Raw genomic sequence first — 26,478 nt, forward strand, 5'->3', positions numbered from 1 at the left:
TTGTGCAAGTTGTGCAAGTCGAACAGGAGTTCATGGTGGTGGTTGGTCAGTGAACCCTCTTAGCATTATTGACATAACAGCAGTCAGACATCTGAGCAAGCATAAAGTCGGAGTGGTCAAAACATCACTCAGACACACTGACAGACTGTAAAGAGTAGAAGTTCTCTCTCAATATGCAGCAGTCGGTGTTGGTTTTATTTCTACTGTGCTGTGCATCAGTAGGCATTTCTGGAATGAGGCGAGAATATTTCCTCAGGATAGAGGAAGTTAATTGGAACTATGCACCGAGTGGGATGAACCTCATACAGAATCACACAATCCAGGAAGATGCGTAAGTCTTTCCTTTTTCCGTGATGTATTTGTAGCTACTAACTGTGGACTGTGAACCTTAATGGATGGTTGAAGTCATGGCCATTGAAAAAGTAGTTTGCATAGCTGACCTTTCTATGTAATTGGTGTCAATTCCCACTCAATATAATGTGCTGGCTTAGATGTACAGTGGGTACAACATTTACAGTAAATATATTACTGAGGAGAGCACAGGTCTCACTAAGTCAATACAATCGCCCTCCAGAAGTCAGTGAAAATGACAACCCTCCCTGTGCTTTTTTTGAGGTTTCTCCAAGTCATTTTGGGTTAGTTTGACTGAACCTTGGGTAAAAAATGGTCTCATTTTGTATAAAACAACAGAGAAAGTTGGGTCAAATCATCAATTTGTCTCAATTTCACACCACTTTCTGGGTGTTTTTGCAAAAAGAAAGAAAGAAGTAATTTTGTATAAAAGTTGGTCAGATCGTCTATTTGTCTCAATTAAGCCAAAATTACCCAAATAGAGGATTTGACCTAACTTTCAGGTTTTTTTTACTTTAAAAAAAAAAAGAAGAAGGTCATTTTGTACAAAACAACCCAGAAAGTTTTTTTGTCTCAATTTCACCCCACATTCTGGGTGTTTTAGAAAAGAAAAGAAAAAAAGTAGTTTTGTATAAAAGCTGGTCAGATCGTTTACTTGTCTCAATTAACCCAAAATGACCCTAATGGAGGATTTACCCAATTTCTCAAAAAAGAAAAAAAAAGGTAATTTTCTATAAAACAACCCAGAAAGTTGGGTCAGATACTCTCTACTTGGGTCATTTTGACACAATTTAAGGTATATATATATATATATATATATATATATATATATATATATACAGTATATATATATATATATATATATATATCATTTTGTACAAAACAATCCAGAAAGTTTTTTGTCTCAATTTCACCCCACATTCTGGGTGTTTTTGAAAAAAAAAGGGGAAAAAAAATAATTTTGTATATACAAGTTGGGTCAGACCATCTATTTGTCTCAATTTCATCCCACTTTATTGGTGTTTTTGAAAAAAAAAAAGGCATTAAAAAAAGTAATTTTGTATAAAATTGGTCAGATCGTCTACTTGCCTCAATTAACCCAAATTGACCCAAATAGAGGATTCACCCAACTTTCTGTTTTTTTTTTCTTTAAAAAAAAGAAGAAAAAAAAAAGATAATTTTGTATAAAACAGAGAAAGTTGGGTCAAATCATCAATTTGTCTCAATTTCACCCCACATTCTGGGTGTTTTTTTAAAAAGAAAAATAAGTAATTTTGTATACAAGTTGGGTCAGATCGTTTATTTGTCTCAATTTCACCCCACTTAATTGGTGTTTTTGAAAAAAAAGTGATTTTGTACACAAGTTGGGTTAGATCGTTGATTTGTCTCAATTTCATCCCACTTAATTGGTGTTTAAAAAAAAAAATGCATACAAAAAAGTAATTTTGTCTAAAAGTTGGTCAGATCGTCTACTTGTCTCAATTAACCAAAAATGACCCAAATAGAGGATTTTCCCAACTTTCCGTTTTTTTTAAAGAAAAGAAAAAAGGTAATTTTGTATAGAACAATCCAGAAAATTGGATCAAATTGACCCATAAAGTGGATCAGTCCATTTTTGATCCACTATTGGGGATTACTTTTGACCCAACTGTTTTTAGAGTGTACATGACTTGTTGGTTTGGATGTCACCGCAGAGAAGCTGTAGTCTTTTTGAAGAAAGGCCCCCAGCGAATCGGCTCAAGCTACAAGAAGGCTATTTATAAGCAATACAGTGATGCAACATACAGAACAGAGGTTATGAAACAAGACTGGTTGGGCTACCTGGGACCCCTGCTGATGGCTGAAGAAGGAGACACTTTGATTATCCACCTACGAAACACCGCGTCCAGACCATACAGCATCCATCCCCATGGATTGAACTACAGCAAAGGCAGCGAGGGTGAGCAATAAAATGTCTTGTTGTCAAATCCATTCGAGGCATATTACAGTGAGATCTTGTCTTTGTGTGTGCTTCTTTTCTTAGGGGCATTTTACCCAGATGGCACCCCACCAGAGATGAAGGGAGATGACTCAGTGGCTCCTGGTACAACAGTAACTTATGAATGGACCCTACGACATTCCCACAGCCCAAAACCAACAGAGAGCAACTGCCTGACCAGATTCTATCACTCCCATGTGTCTACTCCAAAAGATATAAACTCAGGATTAATTGGACCCCTCATTCTCTGTAAGACAGGTACTTGGTGAATTTGATAAGTGGCGTTTCTGTGTGGAGTTTGAAGGTTCTTCCCACAGTTGCAGGAGTTGTTTAGGTACTGTCGCTTCCTGTTGCAGCCCAAACACATTTGTATTATGTTAGTTGAACAATGTGGTGTGTGTGACTTTGAATTGTTTTATGTCTCTATGTGGCAGCGTTGTGATTGACAGGTGATCAGTCCAAGGTATAAAGTCAGATGAGCTAGGTTCCATAGCTCTCCTGTAACCCTGAACAGAAAAAACAAAAAATAGCAACAAGCTGTTTTCCTCACAGTTCCCAAACAGATTTGTGAATAATGATGAAACTTAGCTATATTCTAATGCTAATTGCTTGAAAACGGAAACAGATAGAAATATACTTTTTTTCTCCTGTTAAAAGAAGTATAGTAATAGTAATAGAACACAATATTCTGTGGGCCTTGCAAAATCTGTCAAAATCCAGTAAAACAGCCGGGTGCGAAAGGGGTTGCTTCAGTAAAAATGGATGGGAGTAAATGAGCTAATAATTAAGAGAAGGGTGCAAATGTATGTTGCATACAAGACTTTATGTAGTATTTTCTGGTACTGCATCGTAGTGTGACTCAGTGAAATCATGTTACAGTGTAAAAAATTCACCGGAATTTACCAATAGGAACAGTTTGCAGTTTTTCTAGCTGCTGCATGTATTGGAAATCCAATTGTTGATGAAAAAAGCAGTTGTGCAAAGTGCAAAACATTGATGAAAAATGATCAATTGAATTATTGAGTTAACCTTTATCTCTTTTGTGTAGGAACTCTGGACATACATGGCGACACCTCAGCAAACTACATTTATGCTCTGATATTCTTGGTGTCAGATGAAAACTTCAGCTGGTATCTAGATGACAACATCAGGACACATATAACAAACCCTGCAACTGGCCTGAAACAGGATGAAGATTTCATCGAGAGTAATAAGATGCATGGTGAGAAAAGAGGGCCAATTTCCGTACAGATTCCAGCTACCCTATACAGTATGTTCTCAAACTGTACAAACTGGGTTGCAGGTATAAATGGATTTCTGTATGGTAACCTACCTGGACTGAGTATGTGCCAAGGGAACAAGATCCACTGGTATATGATTGGCTTAGGAAATGAGGTAAATCAATCATCATGGCTGGTGACTCTAAAGTTACGTGCCAAACCCTATTTCCACCAGCCAATCACCCCAAGTGAACATTTTTCTAAATTTAGTTTTCTTTGCCCCTAAACATAAAGTAACAACAGTATGTCTATGGCAGTATTGCTATTTTAAGAGATTGATGCAGGCCTAAATTTTGGTGGCGTTAGGTCGTAGTTGATTTTTATAGTGAGCGTCTATGGGTAGGAAGGCAGAATGCCAATATAATACAAGATACTGTGGCGATTGTTTTTATATTTTCAGAGGTTGAACTGGGCATACGACTGTAACTTACCTACATAAGTTTCTTAAAGTAGCAATATGATCGGTTACAATTGGTTGTAGTTTTCTGAAACTAAGCCACGTCCGAGCTTCCCCGTGCTGCCCTTTCCTGATAAAAAATGTAGTCTTTAATCCCGCCGAATCGCTCAAATCCACTTCTGTTTTAGTTGTGTCACAGGAAAACAAATTAAATGAAAAGTAAGCCTGCTTTAATAAAGTTTAAAACGCAGGAAGAGCATCCCTGTACGAAACGGTGGCTTTAATTTCTCGCCTACCACATTGTTCTAGTCGCTGTAAACGATGATGCGCACAATGATCACTTAGCCTCCGGGTTTTGTGAAAAAGGTCTATGCCTCTCGCATAGTAAATATGAATTTTAACACGCATTTGGCGGCCGTTAATTTAGAGCCCTGCTTACAGAGGGTACTACAGAGGATATCATCAGTCGAAACTATATAAACTGCATGGAACATCTCTAACCACCATTCTTCTCCACCTGACAGGTGGACATGCATTCAGTTCATTTTCATGGGCAGATTCTGACAAGTGAAAATCACCACACTGACACAGTCAGTCTTTTTCCCGGCTCGAGCACCACAGCTGAGATGGTAGCAGACAACCCTGGACACTGGCTGCTGACGTGCACTGTTAATGATCATCTGAGTGGTGGGCTCTCTTTCTCCCTATACAACTTAGTGCTGCAAAATTTACTTTGAAAAAGTAACTTAGTTACTTTACTGATGGCTTACTTTTAAAAGCTACTTTAGTTACTTTACCAATTACTTGATTTAGAAAGTAACTAAGTTAGATTACAAATTACTTTAATAGTTACATTCAGCAGATGCTGACAACCCTAATTAACATAAAAAAGCCTCCCGTTTTTGCCACTTTACTGAATTGGAAGTGCATTTTTAACAGTGTGCGTGTATGTGTGTACGTGTGTGTGGAGGGGTGGGTGGGTGTTGTATTTAGCGCCATCTAGTGGTGAATTAATAATTCATTATTTTTTTAAAAAAACACTATTAATTTCAATAATATCACATCAACATACATCTTTTTAGAGCTGCTGAACGCAGAAAACTCAATTTTGAATCACTACTGTCGCCTGTGGCTGAAAAATAAAATTGCACACACCCTTCTTCACGTACACAATGCACACGACACATCCGCAGACAGATGGCCGGAAATTTTAACCCGAATCTAGTCTAAAAACTATTGGCCAGAGGCTTGCAGGAGTAGCAATTGTGAACAGTTAAGGTGTTAATCTGCTAATTAGATTTTCAGTCATAAATAATCAAATAAAAAGGCTTTTGTAAAGATATTTTGTGGCAAATTGTTACAAAGAGCAGCTTTAAATATCATTGTTAGGCATAGAATGAGACACAAATCCCACAAGACGAGATGACTCACAAGATTGAGTCCAAAACGAGACGAGATTTTTGCAAAATTTGTAATAAAAAAATGCCTAATATAAATTTTCCAGTTTTCAAAATGTTTTCTATTTACTGAGCAGACAGAAAAGAAAATCCAAAATGTTGATATTCGGATATCCTACTGAAAATTCTATTAAATATTTGGACAAAAAATGAGATAGGTCTAGTAATTGCTTATATTACATAGGCTGACATGTTTCACCGCTAATTTTTGTTACGGTTACCCGAAAGAGAAGGACTTCATGAAAGTAGTTATCCTCTGTTGGTGCTTGAAGCTAGTGTTGGACCCAATGGGTCAAGCGCCGTTTACCTTCCACAACTGTGGCCTGCAGGTGAGTCCCGTGATTTGGGCTCCCGCCGCTTGTCTCCCTCTTCTTTGCTCTCACTAGGTTTGCTAGCTTCTCTTGTTTAGAATATATATATATATATATTCTACTAGCCACTCTTGCTCGCTGCTCCCGCTAGCTGGGCTGCTTGCTCGCTCATTCCAAATAATAATTGTTAGCAGGCCTATTTGGTGGTAGCCTCGCAAAGTGTGGTCTCTCTGAGGCACTGTAGTGCGAGTGCTTCAAAATCACTGCATTCATTAGTTCACCTTTAGATGGCACTCAATAACACACACTGTCCATTTATGTTTTGATTCAATTAACTGCTTCCGTGCTCCTGGAGGTGGATTAATTGTATTTTGCTTTTGGTGGTTAAAGGTGTTGCCCAGCTGAAATTGCAGCATCACTTTCTTATCAAAGTAAATAAAGGTGACATAGAAACATGCGAGTTTGATGTTTAACTTTAGTCTGATTACATGGCTGGGAAAAGTAACGCGTCAGATTTGTCGCTACAGGAGTAACCAAACACATTATCTGCGAGTCACCAATTGTGTTACTCACTTGACTGTTATGACTTTTGTTTTTATGAAGGTGGTATGCAGGCTATATTTGAGATCAGAAAGTGTTTTCCAAATGTCCACAAACCTCGTCCGCATGGTCAGCTAAAAGAGTTCTTCATTGCTGCGGAAGAAGAAGTCTGGGACTATGCTCCGACATTGCCAACGGACAGGTTCAACAAAACTCACACACACACGCACACACACGCAGGTTTGTTTAACTATCTTTGTGGGGCTCTCATTGACAATGCATTTCCTAGCCCCTTCACCTAACCCAGAGGTGGGCATCGAGGGCCGGAGCCCTGCAGGTTTTGCATGTTGCCCCTCTCCAACACAGCTGATATATAATCAGCAAGCTCTGCATAAGCCTGAAAACGATCCTGTTGATTGGAATCAGCTTGTGTTGGAAGTGAGAAACCTCCAAAACCTGCAGGACTCCGGCCCTCGAGGACCGAGATTGCCCACCTCTGACCTAACCCCAACCATAAAAAAATGATTGCCTATCCCCATTCCTTACCCTAACCTCAACCATAACCCAATTCAAACCTAAACTCTAAAACAAAGTCTTGACCCTCAAAAAGAAGTCTAAACTTGTGGGGCCCAAGCAAAATGGCCCCACATGGACGGGTGGGCCCCACAACTCTGTGAAATCCCGAAATGTTAACCCCACTATGTAACACACACACACACACACACACACACACACACACACACACACACACACGCACACACGCACACGCACACGCGCGCACACACACACACACACACACACACACACACACGTAGTAGAGCTGTGTGTCTTTGTGCAGTGAGGCAGACATGTTTGTGACCAGAGGTAGCAATCGTATTGGAAGTCGCTACAAGAAGGTTCGCTATGTGGAATACACTGACAGCTCCTTTCTGACAAAGATGCTACGCAGCGTAGAGGAGCGACACCTTGGACTTCTGGGTAATCTTGGCTGGTTTGTATTACCAGATGGACCACAATAAAGAATGGATAATTTATATGCACTGAATGATTATGTAGTACAGAAAACTCACTAATAGACTGTATGATCCTATTATGACGCAATGAGCCATTTAATGCCACATACATACAATATTTGGGGTGGAATGTCTACTGTTCAGCAGTAGACTTTACAAATACTGTATACTGCATGACTGACATGCTAATTACATCCCTAAAACTGTTACTGTTTGCAATTGTTATCTGCCTGTAATTCACTGATACGTTAATAATTGTTGTGCTTAAAAGCTCTGGAGACATAGATATTTTTTGCAAATGCCACCTCGACCAGTTTCCATATGTACGACGGCGTATTATGGCCTCGTCTAATTTTAAAAAAAAATTCAGAGAGTTAATATTCAGAGAAAAAACTCGCAAATTTGCCACTTTATAAAGGCGCAAATTTGTGACTTTTGAAACTTACGACAAATACACGTAGCGTAGCTATAGTCTAATGTGAGGATTCGTTGGTAGTAAATGGGAAACTGTTTATAAAATAAAAAGGCACGATGGAGACGGATTCATTCTTAATTTAAACTTTACAGCTAGAGAGACAACACTTCCTGATCCCCTATCAGCTGACTAACACTAACCAATCAGAAGCTAGCATACTAGGTAAATGCAAGTGAATGACGGAGAGCAGCAGATTAGATACTTGTACAAAAAATAATCCTAAATGTATGAATGTGTAAATGATAATTCTGGAAACATAAGTGTACAAGTAAATATTTATTTTAACAAATTAACTTAAATGCTTGATCTTCAGGGTGTGGACCTTCGCAAAGTGAGGCATCTTCTGTCGCTGGCCCTACCCAACGCTTCAAAGAGCAAATGCTTAACATCATATGGCAAAAGCAATTAAATACTATCTCCTTATTTGAAAGCCCGACCAAAAAGTATTGGCACAAACATCCGAGTAGTACACTACCTATTTCTCATAAGTTTCTGAGTTTTTTCCTCGCAAACCTGACACTTTATAAAGTGGCAAATTTGCCACTTTTCTCGGAATATTGCCTCCACCCTCTATAAATAAAAAAGTATACGTGGCCCTAATACGCTGTCGTACATTTGAAACAAATTGAAAACATTCTGATTGTGTGTCTCCTCCAGGTCCCGTGCTGCGAGCTGAAGAGAAAGACACCATCAAGGTGGTCTTCAAGAACAAAGCCAGTCAGCCTTACTCTATACAGCCACATGGCGTACAGTACAGCATCGAACAGGATGGGACGCTCTACCACAATGAATTAGAAGGTTTTAACACTGTTACTGTATTAACTTTCATTTCAAGTGAATGAAAACCATTTCCTGTCCATGATTGTTTATACTGTATTTGATCTTCATTCATTTAGAGTCCTACACTGCAAAAAAATTAAGGGAATTAAAACATGAACAAAGTAAGTGATGTGATTGTCCATATAAGAAAAATCCCTTATGCATTTTTTTGAGAAAACTAACACACTGATATTGCATTCAACAGGGATAGTGACGCCTCCTCCAGCTGCTCTGGTGGGACCAGGGAAGACACACACTTATGAGTGGTTTGTGCCTGTGGGTGCTGGACCGGTGCAAGGGGAGGCTGACTGTCTGACATACCTGTACTACTCAGCGGTAGATCCTGTTAAAGACACAAACTCTGGACTGGTCGGACCAATGCTTGTCTGTCGACCTGGTTCTCTTAAGAAAGGGATACAGGTAAAGGAAAGGAAGTGTGCATTTATTTTTTTTTGTTATCGCTTTACAATAAGTGTTCCCTTAAAAGAGGCTTTGATGCAGGAGTGAAAAGGAAAAGGTTCATAGTCGGTAATGAGATGGGCTACAGTATGTTGTTGGTTTATAGGGGTAGTAACAAAAACCAGGAGATTGAAATGGTGACAGAGTTGAAGATGCTGAGATTCTCTTTAGGTGTGATGTAACTGTAGCACAGACTGAAAGCTAGAGAGGTCAGCTGGAGAGGGTTAGGACATGTACAGAAGAGGGACATCAATAGAACAATGATGGAAAGGGAGCTGCCAGGTAGGAGGTAAGTGAAAGGCCAAAGAGGAGATTCAGAGATGTGGTGAGGGAAGAAGACTTGCAGATATCTGGAGTTCAAGCAGAAGATAAAGAAGACGAGAAAATGGAAGAGGATGACACACTAGTGGTCACTCACCAATGAACATGGTTAAGTTGAAAGATAAAGAAGGTGAAGGAAATTCCATCCATCCATCCATCCATTTTCTTTACCGCTTGTCCTCACAAGGGTCGCGGGGGTTGCTGGAGCCTATCCCAGCTGGCTTCGGGCAGTAGGCGGGGTACACCCTGAACTGGTTGCCATTCAATTGCAGGGCACACAGAGACGAACAATCATACTCACAATCACACCTATGGACAATTTGGAGTGTCCAATCAACCTGCCATGCATGTTTTTGGAATGTGGGAGGAAACCGGAGTACCCGGAGAAAACCCACGCAAGCACGGGGAGAACATGCAAACTCCACCCAGGAAGGCCGAAGCCCGGACTCGATCTCACGTCCTCAGCACTGGGAGGCAGACGTGCTAACCAGTCAGCCACCGTGCCGCCGTGAAGGAAATTGAAACGGAAATTTTTTACATTATCTGCAAGTTAAAAATATGATAAAGAAAAAAATTCCAACACTTCGGGGTACGCTCCAACCGCCTGTTTTAGCTAAAGATATTAACAAGCTTTCTCCGACAACAACAAAAAAACTTTCAAAAATATACAAGTTACTTTCATATACTGATAAAATGTCTTTACCCATCTCGAAATGGAGACAGACTTGTCTATAGCACCGGAATCTGACTTTTGGATTCAAGTTTGTGAAAACGCATTTAAAATGACAAAACACACAAATTTACAACTTATCCAATATAAAATTATTCACAGAACATACATTACTCAATATATGATGAAGAAAATGAGACTCTCAGACTCCGACATTTGTCTCCAATGTTTACAAAACACTACAGACGCTTATGTTCATGCTTTATGGTTATGTACTCCGGTTATGTATTTCTGGACTAAAGTCTTAGAAAAACTTTCCGCTATTTTGGACTGTAGGATACCTTTATCTCCAAACTTGTGTTTGCTAGGTGACCTAACAACAACTGACTTACCACATAAACAATTTCAATCTACACTTGTAGCCCTTACTATCGCTAAAAAAAACAATTCTTGTTAACTGGAAAAATAAACAAACTCTGAATATCGACCAATGGTCTAACCTCTTCATAAATCACATCTTAATGGAAAAAATATCTGCCTCAAATAAAAACCAAATATCAAAATTTATAGAAACATGGTCTACGTATATAGAATTTTTTAACCTAATTCTGGTTACTTAATTCTGCCTGTTAGCGAGAGCCACCACATCGTGATAACTTACATTGACGTTTCTGCATTTGGCAATTTATTATTATATTATATTATTAGTATGGGATTTTTTTTAATAGGTTTTAGGTTAACTAATGAATACACACACGCTCGCACGCACACACACACGCACATACACATACTCACCCACATACAAAAAAAAAAATATATATATATGTATATATATATATAAAAAATAATAATAAAAATAAATAAAAAAGGAGAGCAATGATGACATGTCAAATCGAATGAACAATACTGAGCTCTCCATAAAAGAAAGGTCGTTCATTATTTACAACATAATTATAAACTTAAATTAATATTTAAATTGGTATCGTTATTGCAAAGTGGTATAAATGACCTTTTTTTGTGCAGCTGAACCAAATATTGAAAATTGTAGTACATAGTTTATAAATGTGTATGGGTGCCATTAACTCATTCACTGCCAGCCATTTTCACAGAAGCAACCCCTTCTGTCTGATTTTGCAAGGCCCACAGAATATTGTGTTCTATTGCTATAAAAACATGGAACTTACTAAAAGAAAGATTAAAGTCTCTTCTTTTGTCAGGAAAAAAAAAGGAATCTGTTTCCGTTTTGCAGCAATTAGCAGTGGAATATAGATAAGTTTCATCAAAATTCACATTCCTGGTGAAAACACTGACAAAAAGAGCTTGTTGCAACATGGCCCTGGCTGAGCTCTTATACTCTGCTTTTTTTGTAATAACTACCATTTCTTTAAGTGACCTCTTCAGGTCAGAAGCTGCAAAGTTTTCTGTATGATCTTGCATAAAAAACACATAAAAAAAGAGTAAATATACGTTTTTGGGAGTGAAGGGCAAAGTATTAAAACACGTGTTTACACGTTTTTGGGTTTGAATGAAATAAGATCATTGCTACACTACTCATCAAGCATTTTGATTGATTGATTTTTTGAATGCAGCTTTTTTATGTAATGCCACATTTTCAGCTTCCTTTCTTTTCTGTCCACCTTGTAGAAGAACTATAAGAAAGAGTTTCACCTACTGGCCACAGTGTTGGATGAAAATTTGAGCTGGTATCTTGATGATAACATCCGTGCCTTCACCACAGCTCCTGCCACTGTTAACAAGGAAGATGAAGGCTTTATTGAAAGCAACAAAATGCATTGTAGGCATACCGAACTTCAACTTTTTCTAAATTAGCTGCATGTAAATAATAAACATACGGGTCACTCCATATCAATTCACAGAAATCCCCAGTGACACCCCTTCAATTTGCCAGATTTTTATTCCATTAGTGCCTAATGATGTTAAAGGAAAGAATTCGAAGTTTGAGCCATCTAGCTCAAAACAGTTTTTGAATTATGGACCTTCAAAGTTTGGGTGCCACACCCACTTTTGGGATCCGGATCATGCATTTTGTGGGTCAATATCTTGGAAATGTTTTTTGTCAAAATGTAATTGCATTAAAGAGTCCACTTTTAAAGGGTTAATATCTCCAAAAAAAAATAGTACACCTGTGCTATTTTTAAGCACAGTGACACGACGTGGCAGATTAAGATTAAAACTCCTCGTTTAGAGGGAAAAAACAAAGGCTATTAAATGTTAAATTTAAGGCCCTCCAAAAGGGAGGATGTCTAAACTACAAACAATATCACTCTTTAACTAAAACTATACTGTGTCTATACAAAGTTACAAACCAAAGTTCACACAAGAGACAGGACAACAAGGCTGAGGACTGACTGGCTCTGACGAAAACACTTTGGCCCAAGACAGGGGAGACGCAGACCATTTAACACATGAGGGTAATGGGGAAACAGGTGGACACAATCAGGAATCAGGATTGACACTGACACCACATGAGGAAGAGCAAGTGACCTGAAACGAAAGGAGTCAGAATTTTCAAAATAAAACAGGAAATGACAAGACAACCTCACCGCGGTGTGACACACAGGTTCTGATAGACATGGTCATAATATATAGATATATCAATTCACAGGTCTGTACCTACCTTAAAACAAAAATATTCCAGCCTCCAAATATGGTAAAAAAAAATTGTGTGCAATTCCCAAAAGTGGGCGTGGCACCCAAACTTTGAAGGACCATGAGTTAAAACTTCGGATTCTTTCTTTTGACATCATAAGGAACTAATGGCATAAAAATCAGGCAAATTTGAAGAGGTGTCACTGGGGAGTGCGTGTCAATAGACACGAAATGACCCATACATGAACCAAATGACTTAGCCTTCAGCAAAAACAAAAGTTCTAACATTTCATGATTATTTGATACATTTTAGTCAAAAACGCATTTTTTTAACTGTTGTGTCATTTTGTGTCTCTCAGCCATCAATGGGTTTGTGTATGGCAACCTCGAAGGCCTGACTATGTGTAAGGGGGACAAAGTCACATGGCACCTGTCAGGACTTGGTTCAGAGACAGATATCAACAGTCTTTACTTCCAGGGAAACCGCTTCATCTTTCGCCAGAACAGACAGGATACAATTTCTGTTTTTCCACACATCTCACGCACCGTGACGATGGAGCCAGACAGTATGGGTGCGTGCCTCATCATTGTAACAAGAATAAAACATGAGCTCTAACATTTCTTTGCGGCCAGCAGCCAATAGTTTTGAAGTTATACATATTTTAACTCAGTGGTGGCTTGTCAACAAAGGGTGCTAGGACGGTGCCCAGCTGAGTCATCTTAAAATAGACAACAATTAAATACTGTACTAATAAAGTAATACATAAACTAATAAAAATACCATACTTGAAAATAGAGCATGTGCGATACATGAGATTTTGGTATCGAGTGATATCAAGTGAATACTGGTGCCAGTATCGCTGATACTGATACCAAGTACTTTTAGGTTAATAAAATGTGGTATTTTGAATGTTTTTGTTTGATTATTTGATTTTTTGCAAATTAAACTTTCTTGTTGGCTTCTTAAATATGCTATAATGCAATATCCTCAATGAAAACATACCTAGACTGTTGTTTAAAGTTACAATGTAGTAATAAGTAATAATCTTCATATTCGAAGTCCCTGTCGCTCTTCAGCACTCAAACAAAAGTCAGACATCGATGTTCCTCTAGTTAAGACACATAATACGTTACTTACATGTTGTGTTACACTAATACCTAGTTCAACGAGTATTTGGAAAAGCTCAAACGAAGCATAATTGCGCGAGGGACCCATGAGAAACCAAAATAAATAAATGCAAAGGATTGATACTAGCTCTTTGGTATCAATACGATACAGATACTCACTTAAGTCTTGATTTTATTGATACTTGGCTCGATCTGCACAGCCCTATTAGACATATAGAGAACAACAACCGTTGGCTGAAACTATTATTAAAAGTTTGACTTGCGTTATCGGTCTTTGTGTAATACAAACATATTGGACACCTTGGGCTGCTAAATTCCACCGCCCACAGCCAGATTTAGTTTAAATGGCAGAGCTGGGCATTCTGTCAGTACTCACCGACAGATGAGGAGAAACTTTTTTTTTTAATTACAGGGTTTTTGTCTGTCAGTGTAATAGTCATTAACTGGATCAAGTACCGGCGGAACTCTCAGTCCACTGACAGATCACCCATTTTGTTGACGAATGACGCACAGTCCATTAGTACTGGTGGATTGCCCATGTTTGTCTGGTGGTCCTAAAATAGTGGTGATGACAAAACAATGGTTACAATAAAATGACAGACTGACGATTAAAGTTTGGTTCGGCCCGAAAAAATGGACTGATGATGACAGAAGGGTGCCCAGGGCGTTGACAAATGACGGACAAACTAAATTTTGTAAATTGCCCACCTCGGGTAAATGAAGTTACTGTTTAGAGTTTCTGCATGATAAACATGGGGCATAACACATTTATTAATTTTTGCGGGTGTTTTCCAGGTCAATTTGAAGTGGCATCACCCACGGTCAACCAGTACCGTGGAGGAATGCGAGCAAACTACACCGTAAAGAAATGCAGCTTTTTGCAGCGCCAGGGTGAGACCATGTTCCACTCTAAATCCTACTACATTGCTGCCATTGAGATGGACTGGGACTACTCTCCAAATCGTACTTGGGAGGCTGAAATGTTTCATGGTCAGAAAAGGTAACTGTACATATCAAGCACAAACATTTTTGTTTTGTCTATACAAGAACTGTCCCACTGAGAACTAGAGTGTTTTTTTCCCAGATTTTCTAGGACAAGGATTTAAAGTTTTATAGCTGCAATAAAATCAGGAGGATTTACTGTATATTTCTCCTTCCTGAGTCTTTGTGTCATGGTTGTCTGGGGTGCTCAAATGACACCCTATGATGAGTTGGACAACATTTTTCCTTGCACCATCTGGAGCTAGGCTTGGAGGTTGGGCTTGATGAGCGACTGGTGGTCTGTACCCATTGGGCAGAGCGAGGCACAGTGACAGCTTGAAAAAGCAATGTGGGTCCCCCTTCCCATAGGCTCAAGGGTTGGGTCCGGTTCTGTCTGTGCCTTTTGCACATGATGTGGTTCTGTTGGCTCCATCAAGTCCAACACTCGCTGGAGCAGTCCGCAGTCGAAGTGTGAAGTGGGATAAGAATTGGCACCTTTAAGTCTGAGCCCATGGTCTTCAATTGGAAAAGAGTGGTGTGCTCGCTTCAGGTCAGGGATAAAATCTTGCCCTAAATAGAGGAGTTCTGTCATGATGGAACGTGAGTGGATGAGGGATGGTGGGCCCCAACTGCAGGAAAAGTGCAATGCATGGTACTTTTATTAACCATAGGGAGAAAGGAGAGAAGACTACCATGACTGGATGGGACGTGACTGGATTGGTCGGGACGCGAGTAGACTGGTCGCCATGACTGGACAGGACGTGAGTAGGCTGGTCGCTATGACTGGAACGAGCGTGACGTGACAGAACCTGATTTGCCTTGACTTGCCGTGGAGTGGCTATGACTTGGCTGGGGCTATGGCTTCTTGGCTGTGACGAGGATGACTTGGCTGTGACGAGGACGACTTGGCTGTGACAATGGCTACTTGGCTGTGACAATGACTCCTTGGCTTTGGCGTGGACTTGGCTGTGGCGATGGCTTTGGCAGTGGCGATGACTTAGCTGTGGCGAGGACTTGACACACGAGCTTCCACACATAACATAGACAATGCACCGCCACCTATATACACTAACACTAATTAGACACACCTTGGGAAGGGAAGACACACACAGGGGGACGTGGTTAAACATAATGAGACAAGGGAAGAAACCAGGAACATAGGACAAAAAACACCAACCACAGACAAAAACAGCAAGAACACCCATAACAAACAAATAACTAACCCCCACAGAACCGAAACATGACAAGTTCAAGTATCTTGGGATCTTGTTCATGAGTGAGGGTAGATGGAGCGGGAGATTGATAGGACAATTGATGTATCTTCTGCAGTGACGGAGAATCGGGGTGTCATGGTGAAAAATGAGCTGAGCCGAAAGGCAAGGTTCTCAATTTACTACTCGATCTACGGTCCCATCCTCACCTATGGTCATGAGCTGTGGGTAGTGATTGAAAGAACAGTCAAGGCATCTTTCGTAAGCATATGTAGAATTTGAATGAAAGAAACGATCAAAGTGTTTCTAGGTGATCTCACTCGGCTAGGACAGCAAAGGAAATTTCCTTATCAAATAGTTGAATTTGAAGAGGCTCTAATATGTCTCCTGGTTGGTGTTGCAATGCCTCCGGATCCCCTGGCAGAGCTGGACAAAGTGGTTGGGGAGGGCTTCCCTGCTAAAATTGCTGCCCCCACTTGAAGAAGCACAAGACAATGGATGGATGGATTTATATTTTTGTGATTTATATGGCAGTCGTTAGTACTTCTTCAGAATTCTTATTTTTTAAGTTTTCCTCAGATTTTAGTTTTTTCAAAACTTTCATCAAATCAATCAACATTTAATGACAGATGATAAATATCATTCACTTGGACTAATATGCAGATAAGCCTATATATATATATATATATATATATATATATATATATATATATTTTAAACCATTCAATAAAAATACTGACTTTCTGGATCTTCTATGATCTCTGCAAATCATTTTCTGGATATTTTTGCTGAGTGCAATAATGGACTGCCCCCTATATTTCACAATCGGTACTAAACCACTTTTTCTTCTCTGATTTGTTACTTGACTCCACTTATCAACACAAACACTTAATTTCTGAGAGAAATGCTATTTATTTTTCGGAATATGTTGCACATTGTGCATCTGACTCATCATCATTGAAAAAGTAACAAGCAGTTGGAGCGCAAAGTGCTCACATAAATACAGTATATTGTCATTTGAATACAATATTTATTCAATACAAGTGTTATTTATTAATGAAATGTGTAATCTATAAAAAAACAATTGCGCTCAAATTAATGTTTCATTTTCTTCTGCAGTCCAGCATCTGTCTTCCTTAACCAGGAGGGTGGCTTCATTGGCTCACGCTACAAGAAGGTCGTTTATCGCCAGTTCACTAATGACAAGTTCATCAAGCAGGTGGAAAGAGGTGCCGACATGGAACATCTCGGCATTATGGGTAGGATGTTAAAAAAAATGTTTCTCACTTCACATTGCATTAAACTATGACAGGTAAGAATTGTACAGAATATCACTCATTTTCAGCTGTACGACTTGTTCATCTCCAATATGTTCACTCTGTTTTTTTAGGTCCAATGATACATGCTGACGTTGGTGACAAAGTCAAGGTGGTTTTCAAGAACATGGCATCCAGATCGTATTCGATCCATGCACATGGGGTTAAGACAGAAAACCCAAATGTTTACCACACCAATCCTGGTAAGCAAACCCATTATGATGACTGCACAACAACAAAATACATACGTATGTTGATTTTGCTGCCTTTGCCTCTGTTGACCTCAAATGGAATTGATAATTTGATTAGATATACTGTTTGTTTGTTTTTTTAAGTAAATGAACATCCTAAATCTTTGTTTGTAAAATAATAGTTAATGTCTGATGTTGCTAGTTGAAGTTGTCAAATGCTGCGTGTGTGTTCACAGGTGAGACTCACACCTATGAGTGGTATGTTACAAAGAATACAGGACCGACCACTGAGCAAGAGGAATGCTCTGTGTCAGCATACTACTCCACAGTGGATGTTGCTAAGGTGTGCTTAAGACAGCATGCACACACACACACACACACACACACACACACACACACACACGCACACACGCACACACACACACACACACACACACACACACACACTGACATTTTACCTCCCTGTCCGTCAGGACCTGTACAGTGGTCTAATTGGTCCCTTGGTCATCTGTCGACGTAGTTGGGCCAGGTGAGGATTATTGATTATTTGGTATGGGAGGTAAGCTAACACTTCAGGATAACTTATTTTTCTATGATGTGTTTGTGTGATGTCCAGATTTAAAAGTACTGGAGTGCTAATTTGTAACAAATATTTGATGCTAATGCTTATGTTGAACTGTCACTTCAAGGAGTTTGGGCCTGAAGAAAGAAATAGAAGAGTTTGCATTGCTGATGCTCGTATTTGATGAGAATGAGAGTTGGTGAGTATAGTTACAAATCATTCATTAATAAATGTGATGAAAACGTTGAATTAACACATTAAATAACAGTCTCTTTGGAGGGAAAAAAAGTGATTCACAACCACTGTGCTGCGAGATCTCATGGCATGTCACTTAAATGTTCTATAAAATATGTATTTACTGCAAATCATGTATATTTGGTAATCTATGTATACAAGCAACATATTGTGACAGGCAGAACACTGACATGCTCTTCGACTAAATGGCAGAAGGTACAATTATCCATAACCGTGTAGCCACCTGTTGCCATTTATACAACAGAATACAAGTTTGTGTTCAATGAAACAGGCCCCTGGTTTCACACAAGATCATCATTATACTGAATATACCTTATGTGTCATTTTTTGGTGGTGGACATGTTTCAAGTTCAACTGTAAAATATGTGCCTTCACTCAGGAAACACTGTCCGGATCCAAATGTAAAATATATTTCATGTTTTTTTCCACTCATAATACTTAAATTGCATCAAAACATCGGCTTTAATGTGCAATGTTTATATATCAGGTATTTGGGCGAAAACATTAGGACCCACATCGGGAACCCACGGCCAAATTTGAAGGATAATGAAGACTTTATAGAGAGCAACAAAATGCATGGTCAGAAAAGTACATTATTGACTTGTAAATACTATGCTGTGCCTTCTATAAATATGACCTGGAATTTAAAGGCTTTAATGTTCAAACTGTTGATTTTGTTCTTTGTGTACAAATTTAGCCATTAACGGTTTTGTATATGCCAACCTGAATGGCTTGAACATGGAGGTGGGAGATAAAGTCTACTGGTACCTGATGGGGATGGGCAATGAGGTGGACATACATGGTGTACACTGGCACGGGCACAGTGTGGAGTATAAGGTATTTGCAGTTGAAAACACAAATTGCATTCCCATAAAGTAGCATTACTGAATTGAAAAATTAAATCTCCAACATTGTTTTTTCGCCAGCTGGGTGGAGGCCCACACACTACTGATGTGTTTCAGCTGTTTCCATCCACCTTCCAGGTAAAACTGGCAGTCATATTGTGGTCAGTTGACTGCAGAACATTCTTCTAAAGCTTGTACTTTACAGTGTAAATATTACAGTAGTCGTTGTTGTAAATCTCGAGGTTACTTTGGGATCAAATTCCTGCTAACCTACCCAATTTGTCTGTTTTGTTCTTCTCTCTTCATCCTGTGTAGACAGTAAAAATGCGTCCTGAGTATCCTGGAACATGGTTGCTTCACTGTCATGTTACTGATCATATTAAAGCTGGCACAATAGCTATGTATACTGTGAGAGAAAAAAGTGAGTACAAAGTGACAGTAAGGATGTGTTATATGTGCTAATGTTTAAGTGTATTTTTTGTGTTTACAGAGAACAAGAGGGGATTCGCTGGTTAAAATGTTGGAGAAAGAAGAGTACAACACATCTCCAAATATATTCTTATTAAAAAAAATATATAGTACATAAAATATAAACAGTATTTGAGCTTAAATTATTACACTATAATACGCTTACATCTTCATCACATTTGAATGCTATTGCTTCATGATTTTATATATGTCGACTGCAGTGCTTGGAATTTTGCAGCAGGGGGCAGTCTAACTATAACAACTAAATCTACTACATTTAGGCGCACATGAATTTGAGATCGAATGGCAATTTTTTTGGGTTCGTTTTCCCACCCATTTACAAAAATTCAGCTGATCAGTTAAAGAAATCAATCAATAAAAAAGAGCCATTTAAGTGCTAGTAATAGTGGAAGTTTTTACAAACCCAATTCCAATGAAATTAGGACCTTGTGTTAAACTTAAACATAAATAAAAACAGAATACAATGATTTGCAAATCATGTTCAACCTGTAATTAATTGAATACACAACAAAAATATAAGATATTTATTGTTCACATTGATAAACTTGATTGTTTTTAGCAAATAGTCATTAACTTGGAATTTTATGGCTGCAACACATGCCATAAAAATCGTTACATGGTAATGTTTAGCACTGTTACATCACCTTTTCTTTTAACAGCATTCGATAAACATTTGGGAACTAAGGACACACATTTTTGAAACTTTGTAAGTGGAATTTACGTAGAATACAAGAAACACTTGTAAACTAGATTACAGTGAATTGCTGTAAAAGTAAACATAGTAACTGTAATTTGTATAGAGTAAATATTTGTACAAAAAATGCAGTAATGTACTGAGATTTTACAAGAATTATCTGGCAACTTTTTTGCCAGTTATTTCCTGTAAATTCTACAGTCAATTCGTTAGTGTTGGGCAGTTTACAATTACGCACAAACTACTATTTTTAGAACAGCGCATGGGCTTACGAACGAACACAGGCAGGCGACTGAGGGAGTGCATTCGTACGAAGCAAAACTTGTAAACTGACTCGCTATTTCACCATAAATATACTTAACAGACGTACTATGGTTACAACAAACCTCTGCTGCTTTGGCGTCTGCTACTGTATGTGACTGGCAATGTTGTAACCGGGATCGAATGAGGAACGTCTCCGCTGGGTTCAAGCATGTACAATTAAACGGCAGTGATTTACGTGAAAAATGTCACCGAAGACACCTATATGTGCGCTCTACATTTCGGCGGTGGAAATGGGCCAGCAGCTGAAAATTCAGAACCAATCGATTGCAGGTATGATTATCGTCTGCTTTCTCAGCGTTAGCCTTGCTAGCTGCTACAAAATGCTAGCTATTATACATCATGGTCAGGGCCGCCTTTACCTACTCATAGGCCCCATAGGCTAACCATCAAATATAGGCCCCCCTCCCAAACCCTAACTGAGATGCGCTGCTTATTTTTTTACTATTGACAAACAAATCAGGGCACATATTAAGTGTGTGGGCTGCACATGGCAACCACTCAGCTTGGGGGTTGATTTTCCTCAAGCGTGCTTGTATCCCTTTGTAGGCTCCAGACGTTATCATAGCACTGCCCCCTGCAATTTGATATATCAACCCCCTTCTCCTTTAAAACACTTGTTAGTGACTGGAACAGGCTTTCACCAGTGTGCCTTACTCATGGCAAAATTTTTACAAAGCGCTCTTCAATGCAACCATCTGGTGACATAAATCTTAGTATAAATGTTGTCTGATCAACATTGGAAATGTCAACACTAATGGATAAATATATCACTATTTTCACATTACCAACAATTTCAGATAGCACTTTTTTACCCATCAGATCGATAAATTCCTTACACACATTTAAAGTTAAATATGAGGGTGTTCCACTTGCAGCATTTCCATCTTTTTCCATGTGGGATTTCAAAAAAGGGTCAAATTGGCTTAACAGTTTCATACATCCCAAATAGTTACCATTGTGGACATCACCAAATTGGTGGACGCTTCCTCTAAAAGTCAGTCTCCACTCTGACAAAAAAAAAAAAAAGCACCTAAGACCAGTACTGACATTCATAGTTCAGAATCCACCACACCGTGTTCAGCTGACTTGTTAATAAAAGCTATCATGGCCATTCATGCTCACGTAATCGCTCATCTGCTGGTTTCCAATCAGAAAAATCCTGATGCAGAAAATGCTGATTTAGTTATATTTTTACTCCCAAAAACAAAGCAACATTTGTTGCCACTTTGAGGGGAATTGCACATACATTCTCTTTGCACACTTTCTCCATTAGTGTTCATGTGAAGTGCGTTCTGGAGAAAAAACATCTCTGGTTTTTAAAATTCTAGCCAAGTATGCACACACCTTGTCATTGACAACTAAAGGGTGTCCCCATCGAGCAGGATGTGTGTCATAGGGGTCGTCCGAGTCCGTGTCCCCTCCTACAGCAGCAGCAGCAGGACAAACCGGATCCTCTTAAGGAGGGGCCCCCATCTTTGTCATCCTCTTCCTCCGTCAAATGCCCCGGGCTCTCCTCCCCTCATCCCGTCGCTGCAGCTGGTGTTGGTGTTGGTGTTGGTGGCCGCGGCGACGGCCTCAAGTGTAGTCGTGGCGGCCCGTTTGCCGATTAGGGCCGTCCCACTTCCCCTGCTCCTTCTTCGCCAAAGCCCGTCTTAAAAACCCAGTGAGCTTGGGAATTTGGCCCATTAACTCTTTGTCACTGCGCTCTTTTTACTTTTTAACTATTTTTTTTTACCGCCGCTTTTTAGCAGACATGGCTGTCTGTTCTCGCTCGCCATTAACTGTATCGATATCCCCTCCTGGCGGAGTGGGCGTGGTTAGTAAATTGGTACAGCGGCGAAGTGACTGACAGAAAGTTGAACAAGTGGCACAATAATATTGACTATTTGCACCGACGTCACGTGATCACGTGACTGCCCTATGACGGACGGCGGAAGGAAATGATTGTTGAATGGAAGTGGACGTGACCCGGAGCGACTTAGTGACTTAGCGACTGTTATTTTACAAATTAAAAGTTATTATTGCTCATAGAGCCATGGAATCCACTACTTCAATCAAAGTTCGTCTGTCAGTCGAAGTTGCACATTTAGCCGGGACTCATCGAGCGCGATATTTACCCAAGTTGGAGAATCGCTAGTTTGAAAACAGCCCCTTACCTTCTGTTGCATGCTGTTTTTACCAAGTTAATCAAATCACCGACTTTGCCGGAATTCACAGCGACCTATATTATGTAGTCAATGCCGTCTCTTCTCCTTACACCGGGGCTGATTCAAAAGCTTGTCGCTGGCTGAGTCTCTGGGACGTGATGCTGCATTCACACGGGGGGACAATATACCTCGTAATGCAAAGGTAAAACTTGTTTATCATGCTAACTGACTTATTTTTAAATAGTCTGTTCTATATTGAAACGCTATGATGATGTTATGTTACTATATTTACTAGCATGGAACAAATGACTATCGTAGTAGCAAGCTATGCAGTAATTTCATGAATATGACTCTGGGTCTAGAGTGAAAAATTCCAAGCACAAAGACGAAATCCCCCATAATTAAACAGTTAAATCCACTTAATAGTTTTGAAGAAGGTGCATTTTAAAACAAAGCTGTGTGTTCGTGTAGTTGGAGTGGCGCTAATGTAACGAATATTGCCCGTCACCCTACATTTTTTCCTTTTATTTGCCTTTTTAAACATTTCCCCCTGGGGAATGTGTGTCCTCAACCCTGTGTTTACTCAAACTAACCAGCGGCAGACAACTCTTTGAATTTCCCTCCAGCAGGGACTGGATTTCATTATTTTTTTTTTTTTACAACACACAGGAAACACATAACTCAGAGCCTACAGACCTGGAAGCCGGTTTAGCAAGCAAACTAGCGATAAGACTGCTTATCAGTCCCCAGACCATCTTTTATGGTCTGGTCTATCCACAGGAATTAGCTATGTGTTTTTGGAAACAACGCCCCTGGGAAATTATACGGTACAACAGTGCCCTCCAGCGGTCACTATCGGTGTTATCCTCAAGAATCCTGCCGCTCCTAATTAACCTGAAGTCTACATAATTCGGGACATAAACGGACTCTATGTACTTGACTGACATCAAGTGACTTCTGTTGTTTATCTTTGTACACAACTTATCTGTCTATGTCTATCTCAAATGAATGATTTGTGTAACTTCTGTAGCCACCTAAGTTTAGCTAATTAGTAAGGTTAGCGGATTCAATAACTTTATGATCGCCGTATGGTTTGAAATGTGGTCAGAATGATATACGAAGCATCTGGCTTGTCAATTCTGATCAAAAAATTATCAAATACTATAACCAAAAGCTTGGTCTCAGTCGACCAAGTCTGCTTCATGCTCACGGAAGGGGCGGGACTACTGCCCGGCCCCCTGAGACACAGTTTAAAAGCCAGCGCTCGAAGAAACTTCTCTCTCTTCCTCTTCACCTCTCCTCTGGCCCATGGGCTTCCCCTGACCATCACTAGAAACGTGGTCGCCGAACACGCTGAGAGCGACCACGGCGCTTCTTTCTTTGAGTCCCGGACTTGATCCACAGCGCGCGCCCCAAAGCACGCGTCACGCAAGGACTCGCAACCTCACTGCGCATCCTCACTGCGCATCCCCAAAGCGCACGTGTCTGTTCCTGCCGAGAACAGACTTTCTTTCTTTTTGTATGTGAGGGATTATGTGTATGTGCGTGCGCGTGTGCGTGCGAGTGTGTGTGTATTCATTAGTTCACCTAAAACCTATTTAAAAAAATCCCATACCGTTTCCTTAAACCGAACACTTCCAGCCAGAGTCGTGAGGCCGTCAGGAAACCCGAGAAAGGACCAAAGAAAAGAAAGGAAAGTGAAATCCAGCACCGACCAGACACCACCGACCAGGCCACCAACCAGAGTCCTTCACCAACCCCAGAGACATCTAAATTTCAACAAATCATTGAGAAAAAATAGTTTATTTTGGGTAAAACTTTCATTTTAATGGTGGCTATTCGTCCTATTAGAGAAATACGAAGATTATTCCAGCGCTCCAAGTCACTATAAATGTTATCCAGAAGTGGAGAAAAGTTTAAATGAATTAAATCAGTTAATTTAGGTGAGATTTTTATGCCTAAGTATTTTAAATTACCTACAGGAAATGAGTAGTGTGGGTCCTGGCGTGCAGGGTTCCATGAATTTTCTGTAATAGGTAGAAGTGTTGATTTTGTCCAGTTAATAGAATAATGTGATAACTGTGAGAATTTAGTTATTAAGTTAAATACTTCCCCTAACCAAATAGCAGGCTTTTCTAAATAAAGTAAAATATCATTTGGCTGACACCAAATTCTGAAAAGATATTCAAAGTTAAATAATGTTCTCGCGTACGAGAAAAATCATAAGGGAAAAACAATCAACTTATAACAAAATATTCCACATTAGTTGCCATTCAAATTATTCGTTTTTTAATTATTATTATCATTATTATTAAAATGCGGAGAGTAGAGACTGAAATATTTCATGTAAAAAACAATCCAAAAAAAAATTAAATATATATTTTCTCATTAAACTTTAAAAGCAGATTTAATTAACGCACATACAAACGCAACAATGACACATTTAACACCTTCTCTTTTATAGAAAAAAATTGTATTCCCTATTTGTAAAGGTTTTAAGGCTGTTGCCAATTTTATTTTGGAAAAAGGGTGACATCTGGCGGTCAGCTAGAGTCATAACAACTTTAATCTTAAAATGATTCACCTAATTAATTTCTATTCCAATATCACAGCAATACATTCAGTTACAGTTATGTATGTTTAATAAACGTGAGATATGCATCGAAGTTTTGCAATATTTTAACACTGTACCTCCATGTTATGTTCGTGTTATGTATTAGTTTGTTTTGTATTAAACATAATTTTAAATATGACGTATTTGCGCTGTGAGGCCAGATTAAGTATTCAACATTAGTCGTTAGGAGATTTAAATGAGGGGCTTAAAAATCAGTTACGGCAACAATTTATGTAATGTCGTTTAATTATTTAACGTAGACATTTTATTAGTAATATTACCGTCCCAATCAATTTATCCCGTTCAGCGTTTACTAAACGGTTTCATTTATTTTATTACGTAATTCGTAAGATATTTACTTAGACACATCAAAACCATACGAGTTGTCCTTACGAAACCATCCAAAGTCAACACTTCAGCATTAATCGATACGATACAATATACTTTTATTTTCCCCGTGGGGAACTTTTTCCTTTTTCCTTAATCATTATTTAATACACTTTTCTTAAAGTTACGTCCGGGATTTTCCACTATATAAAAATACATATAGCTCTAATACTTTTTCTAATCAGCGGTCGGCGTTTACGGAAATACACAGTTAAACTGCCGCCTTTAAAACCATCAAACAAATTCCATATGTTAATGGAATAAACTAACCTTTTCCACAATAAATTCAAGTCCCATCGTTCAATATTAAATATATTTTACTCTATGTTTTGAACGCCGATTATTTAACCTGGAAGCTTTAGTTACGTCTAGCGGAAGTACTATCAGGTCAAGCCATTCAGTCCTTCAGAATAAAAGCGCACCCGTAATTTATATTAAACATTATTACTATATTAAAGTTATATAAATGGTTATAACTTCACAAAAATACCCAAAGCTAGCATTCTAGTATTATTCATCATTTCATCCACGAATCCACGATTATGTCTCGCTTTTGTTCCACTCGAAGAAATTACAGATATATCTTGTATTTTCCGTCGAACGCCTGGCGGTGCAAGTTCAACGTTTTTCATCAATAAAATTAAATTACCGTA

The 26,478-nt window shown here is 39.0% G+C and overlaps 1 protein-coding gene across 1 annotated transcript; it reads left to right on the forward strand.

The window, feature by feature from the left end:
* The first annotated feature begins 92 nt into the window (after positions 1–92).
* On the forward strand, positions 93–19,764 carry cp (ceruloplasmin). Its single transcript, XM_077583819.1, has 24 exons — positions 93–331; positions 2,046–2,290; positions 2,375–2,587; positions 3,378–3,551; positions 3,633–3,724; positions 4,531–4,693; positions 6,378–6,516; positions 7,153–7,292; positions 8,460–8,600; positions 8,699–8,743; positions 8,827–9,041; positions 11,716–11,866; positions 13,041–13,253; positions 14,605–14,809; positions 17,121–17,260; positions 17,392–17,520; positions 17,745–17,851; positions 17,982–18,037; positions 18,198–18,269; positions 18,813–18,904; positions 19,023–19,162; positions 19,252–19,308; positions 19,486–19,591; positions 19,661–19,764. Exons 1-24 carry the CDS (start codon positions 174–176, stop codon positions 19,684–19,686), a joined length of 3,219 nt encoding a protein of 1,072 aa, XP_077439945.1. The 5' UTR covers positions 93–173; the 3' UTR covers positions 19,687–19,764.
* The last annotated feature ends 6,714 nt before the right edge of the window (positions 19,765–26,478 follow it).

Source organism: Vanacampus margaritifer, chromosome 13 (genome assembly GCF_051991255.1).
Source record: "Vanacampus margaritifer isolate UIUO_Vmar chromosome 13, RoL_Vmar_1.0, whole genome shotgun sequence".
In the NCBI taxonomy this organism is placed as follows: Eukaryota; Metazoa; Chordata; class Actinopteri; order Syngnathiformes; family Syngnathidae; genus Vanacampus; species Vanacampus margaritifer.

Excerpts from the sequence above, each read along its gene's own strand:
- cp (XM_077583819.1), top strand. The coding sequence starts at position 174 with ATGCAGCAGTCGGTGTTGGTTTTATTTCTACTGTGCTGTGCATCAGTA. Across the intron at positions 2,588-3,377 it reads CCTCATTCTCTGTAAGACAG|GAACTCTGGACATACATGGC; the intron begins GTACTTGGTGAA and ends TCTTTTGTGTAG. Across the intron at positions 8,601-8,698 it reads CTACCACAATGAATTAGAAG|AGTCCTACACTGCAAAAAAA; the intron begins GTTTTAACACTG and ends TCATTCATTTAG.